Source organism: Corapipo altera, unplaced genomic scaffold (assembly GCF_003945725.1).
Source record: "Corapipo altera isolate COAL_440 unplaced genomic scaffold, ASM394572v1 58, whole genome shotgun sequence".
NCBI classification, from domain to species: domain Eukaryota; kingdom Metazoa; phylum Chordata; class Aves; order Passeriformes; family Pipridae; genus Corapipo; species Corapipo altera.
Window position 1 is genome coordinate 3,545,016 of NW_020884898.1, and position 13,373 is coordinate 3,558,388.

Below are 13,373 nucleotides of genomic sequence, written 5' to 3' on the forward strand. Positions count from 1 at the left end.
CTTTACTTTTCTTAAAACTGTTGTTCCAACATCCCATTGTTTCTGCTACAGGATGCATGTATCTGCTCATCCCCTGAAAAAAGTATCCCATTCCCTCCTTCAACATATGGGACAGAATCCCCTTGATTAGTTTCTCTCAGTATCAATGGCACAGAGTTACAGATGGTGCCTTGCAACCTCCATTTGCCTTGGACATGGAGATATGGTTAGTAAAACTCCAGCAGAAGGCTCCTAAGGATCAGTGGCTTTGTCTTACAAATCCCATGAGCATATGGCATTTTTCACTGTGTATAGGAGGTGGTTCCTTCAGTGTACCTGTTTCAGCTCTTTCACAGATGGGCACAGATATCCTCTGCTTCTGGCGAGATGAGGTTGTTTTATGTGGCTGACAAGCGGTCAATGCAGACTGCAACTGTTTTTAAAATGGTGCTAAGGTTTGTTGGAGGGAAGATGTCAAAGTCATTGACAGAAGGAGAAATGCAGAAAATGTCCGTGGGCTAATTGAGAGCAATCAGATGGTTAGGTGGCATTCTGCTATGTACTTTGACAAGCTGGTTTAGGTTGGGAGCATTGGTGATGGATGTTAAAATGAGTGAGAATTATACTTCCTGTAGTAGGAAGTCTGCACTCTGAGATTAGCCCAGTTGGAGCACGGTGCTAATAACAGCAAGGTTGTGGGTTTGATTCCTGTATGGACCATTCATTTCAGAGTTGGACCTGGTGATATTTGTGGGTCCTTTCCAACTCAGAATATTCTGTATTCAACTCATAGCCCTGGTATATCTTGTGTTTTGGCTGTCTTTTTTTGTTGGCTTGGTTTTACTTTTTCTGTTTGCTTGTTTGTTTGGTGGCTTGGTTTTTTTGTTGTTGTTTGGGGTTTTTTGTTTGTTGGTTTTTGTTTTTTGGGTTTTTCTACAATTTTCTATAGTAGAAAGCTGTAAAATTAACTGGGTTTTTTTCGCATCTGCATTCAGGATGTCTAGGAGGAGTCTGTTTTTTAAATTGTTTTCTTCCTTTATTTTTCACACTGCTGGAACAGAATCTCCTACATCTGTTAACAGGATGTTTCATTTTTGAAATCCCACCTCACTGGGATGCACAGGACACGTAGGCAACACCCATCCACATGGAAATCACTGACCAATTTGTCTGCATTCATTGACATGAAGAGTAGTCCTGGTGCAATGCCTGATGTGACCAAAATACATGAGGGAAATATTTACCTCTGATTAATAGTCCACTAGTCCATTTAACAATACAACAATCCATTTTCATGTTCTTCGTGTTTATTTTAGCAGCAATCTGTGTCCTTGCAGTGCTGAGGAGCAAGTGTGTGTGCCAAGTGTGCTAAAAATCAATACTGCTGCTTCTGCTCTTAAATCTGTTTAAGCTCATAAGTACTTTTTTTTTTTTTGGCAGGAATCTGAAAGCCAGATGTTCTTCTCATAAGTGCTGTATTTTTGAGGCAGTTTGTTGAATAGAGGAGGGGGTCCTTATTTCTGCTTCTAGAACAACCTGTACTGTCAATGTTCACTGGTCTAAAACTGTCTCTAATTTTTAAATAACGATCCAGCAACCTTTTCCTTGTTAAAGAGACTTTGTTTGTTTGTTTTCATTTTGGGGGTTGGTTTTTTTGTGGTTTTGTTTGCTTGGGTTTTTTTGTTGGGGGTTTTGTGTGGTTTTTTGTTTGTTTGTTTTGGGTTTTTTTTGTATTCCCCCCATCTAGCGCTGCATCTAAATGCTAGTTGCAACATCTTTGATGGGAAGGGATGTTAGAATTCATTAGCAGTGGATGAATTAAATGTTTACTGATATCAGGGAACATTTAGATTTCTCTCAACCAGGTGGTGCCTAGGCTGAAGTCCAAGGAACCTCTTTGCCAAAATGACAGCTTTAAGTAGATTATTTTTAAGACTAGTTATTTGAAGGCATGACATTCAAAGGTAAATTTCCAGAATGTTAATAGTGGAGGAAAGCTGGGTGACTACTTAAGAATATATTCAGTTTCCGTAAATCTATTCCCCTCTGCCTTCAATGAAGTTGGACCAATTTTATACCAATCTCTTTCTACACTATTATTTAGGAGCAATCCTCAAAATCCAAGAAGCTAAATTTGATGTCCCACTGTGCTGGCATTTACCCTCACACCAAACTTACTTGAGTCTTCTTAAAAATCAAAATCCTTTGAAGACAGATATAAGAAATGGTGACAGAAGTACCCATGTTTGTTACATCTCTGTTCTTCTAGACTTTTTGGCAAAACTTTGTGCTTGTCTGCGTGTGGTCACGAAGGATTTTGACCAGCATTTTGGGGAATTTGTGTACTGCTTCAAGTTTTGGTTCGTAATTAATGAATGGCAGCTGACTGTACTGCTGAATTTCAGTGTTGTTGACATTTAAATTGCACATAAGGCAATTTTCACGTGAAGGCTGCTTAGAACTCTGCTGAACATTTTTAGGTACTGTGGTTACTATGTTGATCACCAAACAGTCTTCCACATTACGAGTTCTGCTGTCCATGTCGAGCTTCAGTGCAGTTCGAAGGTCTCTGAGAAACCACTTCTGGTGGAGTATGGCAGCTACAACATCAGCCAGCGTAAGATGGATTTTATCTTTTCAACCCCGCTTTGCATTTGAGACCTGTGAAGCATCGTTTTCTTGGGGTCCACTAGGACTTAATTAAGGAACTTACCTGTTGGGTTTTAGTTCATTTTCTGTTCTGATCTTACTACATCAGATGACTAGCAAACAAAGTGCCTTTTCTAGCTCATCAAGGCTGTGCATCTAAGGTTTGTGGGCTTGTGCAGCATGCTCTGGTGGTCCTGCATGTACAGTCTGCTCTCTTCTGCACAGTCCTTAAAGTTTCCTGTGTGGCTCTGACAACAGTGCGGTCAGTTGAAGTCTGCTGTTCCTCTTTGGTTTTATCCCCAACATTTTTTTTTTAATGTTTCTGTTACTACAAAGGCTTCCAGGTAATGAAGAGAGAGTACCAAATAATCAACTGCTTATTTCATGTTTATTTTAAAAGGAAGCATTTGTGTAGTTCATACCTCAGCACCATGCAGGTTACTTACCAAAACTGTGAAGTGCTGCAAATTTTAGTTATTGGAAGTGAGACTGTCCTTTAGAAGAAGATGGCATTCTAAGCAGTCTTGTGTTGTGTCATAAAACACTGGCTGATTTGGTCCAGCCCTAGTGAGCCTGTGGTACATATTCCAGGAACAGCTGAATTGGAACTTTAAGGATGTTTTTTCCTCTTCTTCAAATCCCGGTTTTCAGCATTTGAATTCAGTTTAAGTGCTGGCAATGTATACAGTTCTATTAGATTTAGATCAACTTTGTCATTCCTTGGAATAGCTTAGTGACTGTAAAATGAAATGAGCTGGCAATATTTGGGAAAAGAAAAATTTGAAGTTGTTTTTTCTTTTTTTAACCTCCAGCATGTCCACCTGGATATTTCAAGTGTTCTACTGGCTTGTGCATCCAGCAGCTACAGCGCTGTGATGGCATAAACAACTGCTTTGATGAAAGCGATGAACTCTTTTGTGGTTTGTATTCACTTGACAGAAATTAATGAATTATCTTGTCTTAGAAGGCAACTGAAACAGGGTGAAATTTTTAGGGGGAAAAAAAAAAGATGTTTTCAGCTTCCTTTGTCTGTCCAGGTACAGACTATAAATCAGTCTCCAGTGCTTAAATAATAGTTAATTGACAAGAGACAAAACAAAAAAATGAAGAAATATGACACTGGAGAGCAGAAGGAAGAAATTTGGATGTGCAAAACCAGCTGTAATAGACTATATTTTAGTTTTTCCTCATGTCATAAATGCTGGCAATTATTAGTTAAGTTCTGTTCCATTTTGAGATGAGTTATTTTTGTGGGGGAAGTGACAAATGGGGGTGAATAGAGTACATGAAAGTTATACTAAACATCCATGGTGAAAGCGCGTTAGAACTTGTCCAACTCTGCCCGGGGCAATGTGTGAACGGGGGAAGTCACTGAACTCCTGCACTTTATTTCCTGCACACATAATGTGGCACTCACACCCATCCTTGTACCATGCAGTGAGGGTATGAAGTGGTACCCAGACATAGTCAGAAGACTAGTGTCAGCATTTACAAGCATGCTTCTATACCTGATTTGACTTATGTTTTTAAAGTTGTCCCTGAGTGGAACTGTAACTCCAGCTTCGCAATACAGGATAATTTGGTTGCCTGCAATGGAGTAAGTGATTGTGAGAATGGAAAAGATGAGCAGAACTGCACCCACAGTAAGACTGCTCTCTTAAATATTTTATTTTCTCTCTTCTATTATCTATCTCCCCCTGACTTGAATTCTGGATGCTACATTCAAAGAGTTGAGAGGCACTGTCAAATTTCACTCAGGCTATATAATTCTGTTTAATTTTCTAAAATGCTTAGAAACAAGTCCTTATTGATTTTAAACTATTTTTTTAATGAACTCACAAACACCTGTTTCGGCAAAATACTGGCAGAAGAATTAAGTACTTTGGGTGCAGGATGGGGATCTCGGAGTTTGAAGCTTGAGTCCCTGCTTTTATCTCTTTAAAGCATAAGCTGTGCAACTTATTTCCTGCATCTGTTTTGCCAACTGTAAAATAACTATAAAAATGATAACTTCTCTGGAACAGTTTTCAGGGTTATAAGGTTAATGTGTTTAAAATTCTATGGAAGCTGTAAATTTAGCAGTAGGCCCATGAAAGTCTTGAATCAGACTTTTCTTGGACTTTTTAGAATAAATTAACACCATGACATGAAAGGGAGCACAATTGGTAAGTGCTGCAAGTGACCTTTTTGAAGGCAAGGTTTTGACCTCTCTGACTAGACAGTCTGTGTAAATGGTTACATGATACTTCTGTGTATTGACAAGAAAAATAGATTGGGTTTGAGTGGCCTCATTTATTGCAAACCACAGGGAAACAGGAAAATGCCAAGGCTAGAGTTTTCAGTTTTACTGAATACAGTTAATAATACTGCTTTCACTACAGTCTTTCTTTTCACATTTAATACTGAAATATAAAGGAGAGCTTCTTTCCAGAACCCTGGATGTTTTCTCTTTCTAGCCTCACACTGTACATCTAATTTTTGCTACTATATCCATGTTCATGAGTGCTATGGGAAAGGATGGGACAAAACCTTAGTTCAGACTTGTCCAAATTGATGTACACCTTGGTATTGTTGCAGTTCTACTTGAATAGTTTATTCTAATTAGAGGTTAACTTAAGCCATCCCATTCAAAGTGCTTTTTTTTACTATGTTCCCTCCTATCAATTAATACATGTATGAATCTTTCATCTGTGCAGACATTTCTTCACATGTTAAGCTGAGGCGATGGTTTTCTTTTTTTTTTTTTCTCCACAACTATTTCAGGTATTCCTTGCACAAACCACTCATTTAAGTGCAGGAATAATATTTGCATTAGGAAACAATATGCAAAATGTGATGGGACCGTGGACTGTGTTGATGGAAGCGATGAGAACAGCTGCAGTAAGTTCCTCTCAAACGTTCATCTTTCTGAACTTTGAACTTTTTGCACAATAAAGCCCTTTATTCCTGTTTTGGAGTGGGTACAACTCATGCTGCAGGTACTGAGTTTTTATTGCATTCTCTCTATAGTAGTGGGGTAATGATCAGCTATCAGTTCACTTCAGGTCTGCTTGCAGAATTTCCTGAGTTCTTGGGAGAGGGTGAGTTTACAGTCTAAGACATGGGGAGTCTTAAACAGCTGTACTGCTTTTTGTAGCTATGTTAAGGATTGGGGAAGCAGGGTTACTTGCAGAGTGAACTTGGCTAGCTGGTGAGGCAGCGTTTTTGCTGCCTGCAGTGATGCCAGGTACTTCTGTTGAAGTCAGACTGTATTTGGACTTAGGGATGATACAGCTGCAATGAGATAAAACCCACAAATTTTTCACTTTCATTCTTCCTGATGGTGAAAACCCCAGTATTTCATAGTGTCAAGCTATGTTCTAGTCTCAAATCTTCCTAAAGTAACCTCTGTACAACGTCTGCAGTTTGCTTTGCTCTAAAGCGAACAGATTATTGTTACTGCAGTAGCAATAAAAGTGGGATTAGGATTAGCTGCTTAAACTTAATGCTTTCAGGTATTTGAAGTATATAACACAGACCTGTTGAAACAAGTCCAAAGGAGGCCCACAAAGATGATCCAAAGGCTGGAGCCACCTCTCATATGAAGACAGGCTGAGAGCTGGGGTTTTTCAGCAAGGAGAAGAGAGGGCTTTGGGGAGACCTTTTAGCACCTTCCAGTACCTGAAGGGGGCCTACAAGAGAGCTGGAAAGGGACTTTTCATAAGGGCGTGTAGTGACAGCACAAGGGGGAATGGCTTTTTACTGACAAATGGTAGATTTAGGTTAGGTATAAGGAAAAACTTCTTCACTGTGAGGGTCCTGAGACTCTGGAACAGGTTGCCTGGAGAAGAGGATGCCCCATCCCTGGAAGTATTCAAGACCAGGTTGGATGGGGCCCTGAGCAACCTGGTCTAGTGGAAGATGTCCCTGAACATGACAGGGGGATTGGAACTAGATGATCTTTAAGGTCCGTTCCAACCCAAACCATTCTATGATTTTACGATTTTGCCTGGCTCTCAGCTGCTTTTGGCATGTTACCTGTATTTCAAATCTGCCAGCACCTGCCTTGGATAGAGTAGGATATCTTAAAAGACTAGCCATATGACTACTTTTGTCTGGAAACATTAATGCTGCATTTGACTTTTTGTCTGTGTGTAGGAAAGTGTTCAGAAATATTAACACCTCTGTGTGGGACTAAAATTCTTGAGCAGAAACTTTATGTGCAGGCAGTAGGGATGGACACAAAGCCCTACAGAAGGGTCTTTCTTCCTTGCTTTTCAAATTAGAGTACAGCTTTTTGTGCTGAGATATGACTTCTTCACCTGTTACTAATAGACAGCATTGACAGGCTGTCAGTTATTTCCATACAAATTAATGATTGGACCACCTTATTTCTGAAGTAACAAATGTCTAATCTCCACATACATTTTTCTTGTATCACTCCCACTGTTTTGGCAAGAAATAAGTGTTCTGATGATGCTGAACTTCCTTATTGATGGTGTCTTTTCAGGTCAGGGCTGACAGTATCAAAAAGAGATACTGTCTGGTTTTATATATTCATTGGGATGCTTATTATTAAACCAATGGATCCTCTGACGTTGCTGACATAAGAAATATTCAGAGGCCAATTTCTGTAGCAGAGTTAGAAAAGGAACTTTTCTAGACTGGTGCTTTTTCTGACTTGGAGTCACCTCTTGTTTCAGTAATAGAGTAGTCAAATAGATTAGAACAGGGCAAGGAAATAGATTCCAAACATTTCAAAGTTCAAGATTATTTCATGCCCTGTGTGGGAAGCCCTCTCACTAAAGAAAAAGCACTAGGGATGGGGTTTATAACCTGAAATATCCCTTGCAGGTTGTGGCAGTAGCAAGATCAGCAATCTCATCTCTAGGATTGTAGGTGGCTCAAACACCAAGGAAGGTGAATGGCCCTGGCAGGTCAGCCTTCATTTTGTGGGAGCTGCTTACTGTGGAGCATCAGTGATTTCAAAAGAATGGCTCGTGTCTGCAGCTCACTGCTTTCAAGGGAGCAAGTAAGCAATCTTCCCTCTGACTCTGTCCCAAACACGACCAGCATCCACAAATGCCTCTAGATCCCAGAGTTTGAATTGCATGGAGGTGCTGCCCTCACCTTTCGCCTGCCCTGCTGCCTGCAGGTGTTTTGAGGTACTTTTTAAAGAAATGCCTTCACTGTGTGCTCCCAAGCAGGCTGGCTGACCCCAGAGCATGGCGAGCCCACATGGGGATGCGAATGCAAGGCCGTGCAAAGTTTGTGTCTGGGGTGAGACGGATCATAGTCCATGAATACTACAACAGCAGGAACTACGACTACGACATTGCGCTGCTGCAGCTGAGCAAGCCGTGGCCAGACACAATGAGCCATGTCATCCAGCCAATCTGTGTGCCTCCCTTTTCCCATAAAGTCCGCAGCGGTGACAAGTGCTGGATAACAGGCTGGGGCCAAAAGCAGGAAACAGGTGAGTTTTATCCCTTCAGTTGAGTTAATTTTTTCCCCCAGGTAAACAGCAGCCTTCACAGCTGGTATGTGTGTGGGGGTGTGCAGGACACCAGCTTTTGTGTGTTGCTGAGGTGTGCAGAAAATAATAGTGTTTTGAATTTTCTGTCCTATGCAAGTAGGTGCCATGTGTTCAGGAAAATTGGCTACTGGTCCCATGGATCTGAAAGTCTTCTGGGTCATGTTGTTAGCTAAGACTTGCAAGGAGCTACACTTAATCTGAAATAACGTGGTGTTGTTTTTTGCCTTTGTTACCCTTGGAGCCTGTACTGCTCGCTGCACGGAGATGAAATTGCTGTCTTTCTTCTCTCACTTTCAACCTCTTCAGGCTGAGCAGCCCTGTAGTGCTGACCCTGGCTGTGAGGTGCCAGCTCCATCCTTGGACTGCAGCTTGACAGAACAGCCACACTGTAATCGTGGACTGCCCCGTGGCAGGGGTAGGGCTGGCCTTCCCAGCAGCTTGTCCTGACCTGCCTCTTGCCTTGTGGGAATGGTGGTACCTTCCACTCCTCCCATGGCCACCTTCCTAAAGCTCTTCCAGTGTGGGTGTGATGACTTCCCTTGGCATAACTCGTGGCACTGCAGGGACGTGGGCCAGGTGGTTTGTCTGCATCTGCCCAGGGCCAACCTCACCTGCCCTCTCGGGGCTGCTGCCACTGTGCTGGCCCAGCCAGTGCAAGGTGAAAGGTGGCAGCAGCAGTCATTAAACTCCAGTGTTTGGACTTGCTGCTCACAGCCAGGATTCCCACATGCTAAGTTACATCCAGCCTCTCTATAAATAGCTGTGAGCAAATATATGGTTGAAAACCAAGAGCAACCACCTGACTGAGATAGGATGCACGGTGTGGTTTCTCTCTTTGGGCTGCTGGTTAGTCATATGTGCAATGTAAAAGCTGGTTACTTGAAATGCAATGCCTCAAAAAAAAAAAAAAAAGTGTTTTTTTCCCCCAGTTTTCCTCTGTTCCCTTCACTATTCTACACAATACAAGTGCCAAATCAGTCTTTTAAGTAATGTTAAAGTATACCTTGTACTAGCTTTATCAAATCCTGAAACAGAGCTTTGTTATGTAAACCAACACTTTCATAATTGAATATATAGGTGAGGTTTCTTTGGCTGTACCCAGATTTTGAGAGGATCAACTGGTGATGAGATTGGACCTTTTGCATTAAAAGGAGGGGACAATTAGGTTTAACTCTGTTTTTCTGAAAGTATATATCTTACAGCAAAAAGATGTTTTACCAAATCTTTCAGACAGAGAGAACCAAATTTTGAGAAATGTCCAAGTTCTTAACACTGCCAAAACTTGCATTCTGAAACTCTGACTCATAATCTTAATCTTGGATTCGGCTCCTTCAGATATACTGCCCTAACTGCAAATCTGTCATGTGATGATCCAAATACCTTTGTAAAATCCTGTTTCCTTTTAAAAATAAGAAGAGAACAAATAAGGAAGTCTTGAGGCATTTTTGCAAAAAGCAAAGAAAAAATTTTTTGGCCAACCTTAGTGATTATGCCATTGTATTTGGTGTGTCTAAAGGACCAAAAACCACACTATACAATTGCCTGTTAGAAGAAGCATTCTGCTCTATTGCAGTTGTTTGGAATCTGAAATAAACTCAGTGATCTAAAGTATCCGTAGATATTTTCTGAAGATTTGTTTTCTATTTCAATAGATAAGTAAAATGCTAAGCTCTGTTGAATCACTCTTCTTTGAATTTGTTTTCCAGATGATGAAGGTTCAGCAGTTCTTCAGAAAGCAGAGGTAGAAATTATTGACCAGACATTATGTCATTCCACATATGGGATTATCACAGCTAGGATGTTTTGTGCTGGGCTATTGTCTGGGAAAAGAGATGGGTGTAAAGTATGTATCTCAGCACACTTTGCATAGAGCATATCTTGTCTTTCATTGTTGCATGCTGAGGTGTAAGAATTGAGTGGCAGACCACTTTGTGGTCAGTATGTTTCAGTTCTGAAAAAGAGCAATATAAGAATTGTCTGTCAGCAAGTCTCTCCTCTGGGTGCTTTCAGAGTTCTGCTGCTTTATGTGCACAAGCAGCATCACTAAGTTTCAGTTGCAGGCCAAAAGCCAATCAATTTGCAAGTCCCAATAACAAGCTGAAGTCAGGCAATTTTTGGCATAAGAAGCTCTCAGTTGAAGAAAAAAATGAGAAACTAGCTTGTCTCTTTTCAGGATCCCTCCCTTCCAACTTGGAGTGTATAATGAGACAATGATAACTGGGCATAAATTTTCAAATGTAAATTATTTCTGATCTGGAAAAGCTGAAAGATAATAAATATGAGGTTCTGAATTTACTTCTAGTGAATGGTAGTAAAACTGTGTGTGTGTGTGTATACATACAATATATATTTATATAACATTTCGTATTACAGATGTTATATTGAACTTATATAAACCTACTACTAAAATAGTGGTTAATTTTCTGCTAAAATAATAAACCATTTTTTTAGTGATGGAGATCTGGAATGTTCTAGCTTTCACTGATCTATGTAGAAGTCAGAGAGACTACAATGGGTCTCAGGCAAGGAATGTCTGAGGGTTTTGAGGGAGTATAATGTACCAGCTGCTTTTTAGAGGTTAGGGAGACCACTGATATTAAGTATTGTTTTCACTAACTGGAGAATTTGTTTCTGCAGCTACTTTGTTTCTGTAAGGCCACTCAAAATATAGCCAAGCAAAAGCATAATTTACAGGCCTTCTGGCTGTATTTTTGTAAGGGCAAAGGATTTGTGGCTGTGTCTGGCAGTTAGAGCTGATCAAAATGTGTGAAAAATGCCGGTGTTCCACTTTTCTTTTGTCCTAGAAATTAAAGAAAAGAAATGAAAATTTGACCTCAGTAAATGTAAAATCTTAATTGTTAAAAGAAAACAGTTTTCTGCTCTGTCAAAATGTATGTCTAGAAGGAAGGCACTTTTCTTGCAAAACATTGAATTTTGCCAGCTCACTTTTTGCTTTTGGAAGTTGTTTCTTGCATTCAGTGTTTTGGTAAGGTTTAACTTGCTATACTTGGTGTCTTTTTCAGAGATATTGTGTGTACAGCAGGTTCTTACAGGAAAGTATAAGCTTGGTCCAAGCAATTTTCCCCAAATGGTGGCACTTTTTTTTTTTTACCTGAAGCTCTACCAATGTATTTGTACAAGAACATCCTATAAAGGAAGAGTCCTAGTTGCTTTGTCCTGTACTACGGCATTATGACATAGTGTATAAAACTTTGAAGTCTGTTACAGACTTCAGTTTAACTGATCTGATTGCAAAGACATTACATAGCCTAAACTTGTTAGTTTGTTGACTTGTATCTACTAGAGGATGACATTTAGGCTCTTTTTCCTTCTTTAAACTAAAAAAACCCACAAACAAAACAATTGAGGGATTCAAGCTGTTACCTTTAATTTGAGAGAAGTTATATAATTATTAAATATTTTATTTATTGTATTTATCTTTTTTTTTAAAAAAAAAGCTTACTATTTTTTGAGTTGTTCATGTGTAACTTATGAATTTACATACATAGTAAGGAGCAGATTTGGGGTCTAGCTGTGAGTTTGAACCTAGGAAAAAAAACTTAATTTCAAATCTAGTCCATGAAAAGTGATATCTTTAGTGTCTTTAGAGAAGGAGAGCTAGCCTTCTTTCTTGTGAAAGAGCAAACTTTGGTACAACTGTGCAATCCATCTGCTTACAAATAACAAAGTATCGATGGTTTGAACTATGTAAATATGAAATTATAATCACTGTTGGAATTGCTCAGGCAAAACACCTGCTGTGGGCTTTTCCCTAGTTCTTATATTTCATTGTAAACACATACAATTCAATCTATTATTTTTAGGGTGATTCCGGCGGACCATTGTCGTGTCAAAGCAATGGAGAAGGAAAATGGTTTTTGACTGGCATAGTGAGCTGGGGTTATGGATGTGGAAGACCAAATTTCCCAGGTGTCTACACAAGAGTGTCAAATTTTGCACCATGGATTCACAAATATGTGCCTTCAGTCTTGTAATGTGAAAACTGGTTTTGTGGAATAAAACATGTCCTGGATATCTTCATTAAAAATCATATTTGGAAAAACTGTTCAGTGGTGGAATTTCTTTGCGGGTCTCTTGCTGATTCTGGAATTCACATATGGAAGTAATAATTAGCCTTTTTTCAAACCTTCATGAATAAGGAAGAGGCTTTTCCTTGTGGTGGTTGTTCTATGCAGATATCTGGAGACACAGGAGGAGGTGCAATAATAAACTTCTGGCACTTTACATTCATTTTCCAGGTACCACCTAAGTGCAGGTGCAATCCTCTGTCAGGAAACTGAAGATACAATTGATCACTTAAAGAGAGAGCTTAAGGCTTAGTCACTCCTTTCTTCTGAGATGTGTAAGGCCAATACAGAAGTAACTGCGGAGCAGCAATCAACTATTTGCACTCTTGCAAATACTACTTTCTCTGTCTTCTCCACAAAGAACAGCTGTCAGGCAAAAGGAAGAATAGAGGTTGCAGAAGGTGAACTCAATCCTTTCAAATCTGTAGGGCCCTAATTTTTGAAGATCAGAAATTTTGAATTAAAGAGTAGTGATTTTGCTCCATGCTTATTCCTCCTCCAGCTTTCATTTAATTAACCGTGTCATTTGGAGCTACTAACTCTTCAATTTCCTGCCTTCATTTCTTCATATTCAAGTTCATCCACCTAAGAATTTGAATTCTTTAGCTTCAGGCAACCTTAAGAAGGTGAGTAAATATAATGATGTAAGTTATTGTAATGATCTTGTCCTTGCCAAGTAAAACTGATGTTTCTGAAAGGTCCTGATACAGTTTTTATGCAAAAGTGGTTTGTTTCTCCTAGGCTTTTTCTGTGTTTTTTTTCTTTTCCATAAAGGAAGGGACAATCAGCAGGTTGTGTGTGTAGCAGACAGGCTGTTGGGGAAAAAAGAGGACTTGAACAAAGTCATCTGTCTGCAGTTGTAGTTTGAATTTCTGAGCTCTGAGGATTACCTTCCAGTTAATCCCTTTTGCAGTCTGTGTGATCTGTGTTGGGGTTTGTTTCTTCCCTTTGTGGTTTTTTTTTTGGAGGGTGGGGTTTGTTTGTTTTGGGTTCTTTTTCTGAGGCTTGGGTTTCTTGGGCCTGTTTCAGTTTTCAAGGTTTTGTTCTTTGTAGTGTCTCTTTCAACATGTATAAAACATGTTATTATCCCTCTCACATCCTTGATTTTCTTATTTTACATGCAGAATATGTCACCTTGTTGA

General features: G+C 39.7%; 1 protein-coding gene across 1 annotated transcript in view; it reads left to right on the forward strand.

Moving 5' to 3' along the window:
* The window catches only part of TMPRSS7 (transmembrane serine protease 7), a 30,209-nt gene extending 18,003 nt beyond the window's left edge, over nucleotides 1-12,206 (forward strand). Inside the window, 8 exon segments of the mRNA XM_027648804.1 lie at nucleotides 2,460-2,596; nucleotides 3,441-3,548; nucleotides 4,161-4,271; nucleotides 5,392-5,508; nucleotides 7,462-7,639; nucleotides 7,815-8,083; nucleotides 9,850-9,986; nucleotides 11,968-12,206. Of these exon segments, the coding sequence (XP_027504605.1) occupies nucleotides 2,460-2,596; nucleotides 3,441-3,548; nucleotides 4,161-4,271; nucleotides 5,392-5,508; nucleotides 7,462-7,639; nucleotides 7,815-8,083; nucleotides 9,850-9,986; nucleotides 11,968-12,138 (1,228 nt within the window). The 3' untranslated portion in view covers nucleotides 12,139-12,206.
* The last annotated feature ends 1,167 nt before the right edge of the window (nucleotides 12,207-13,373 follow it).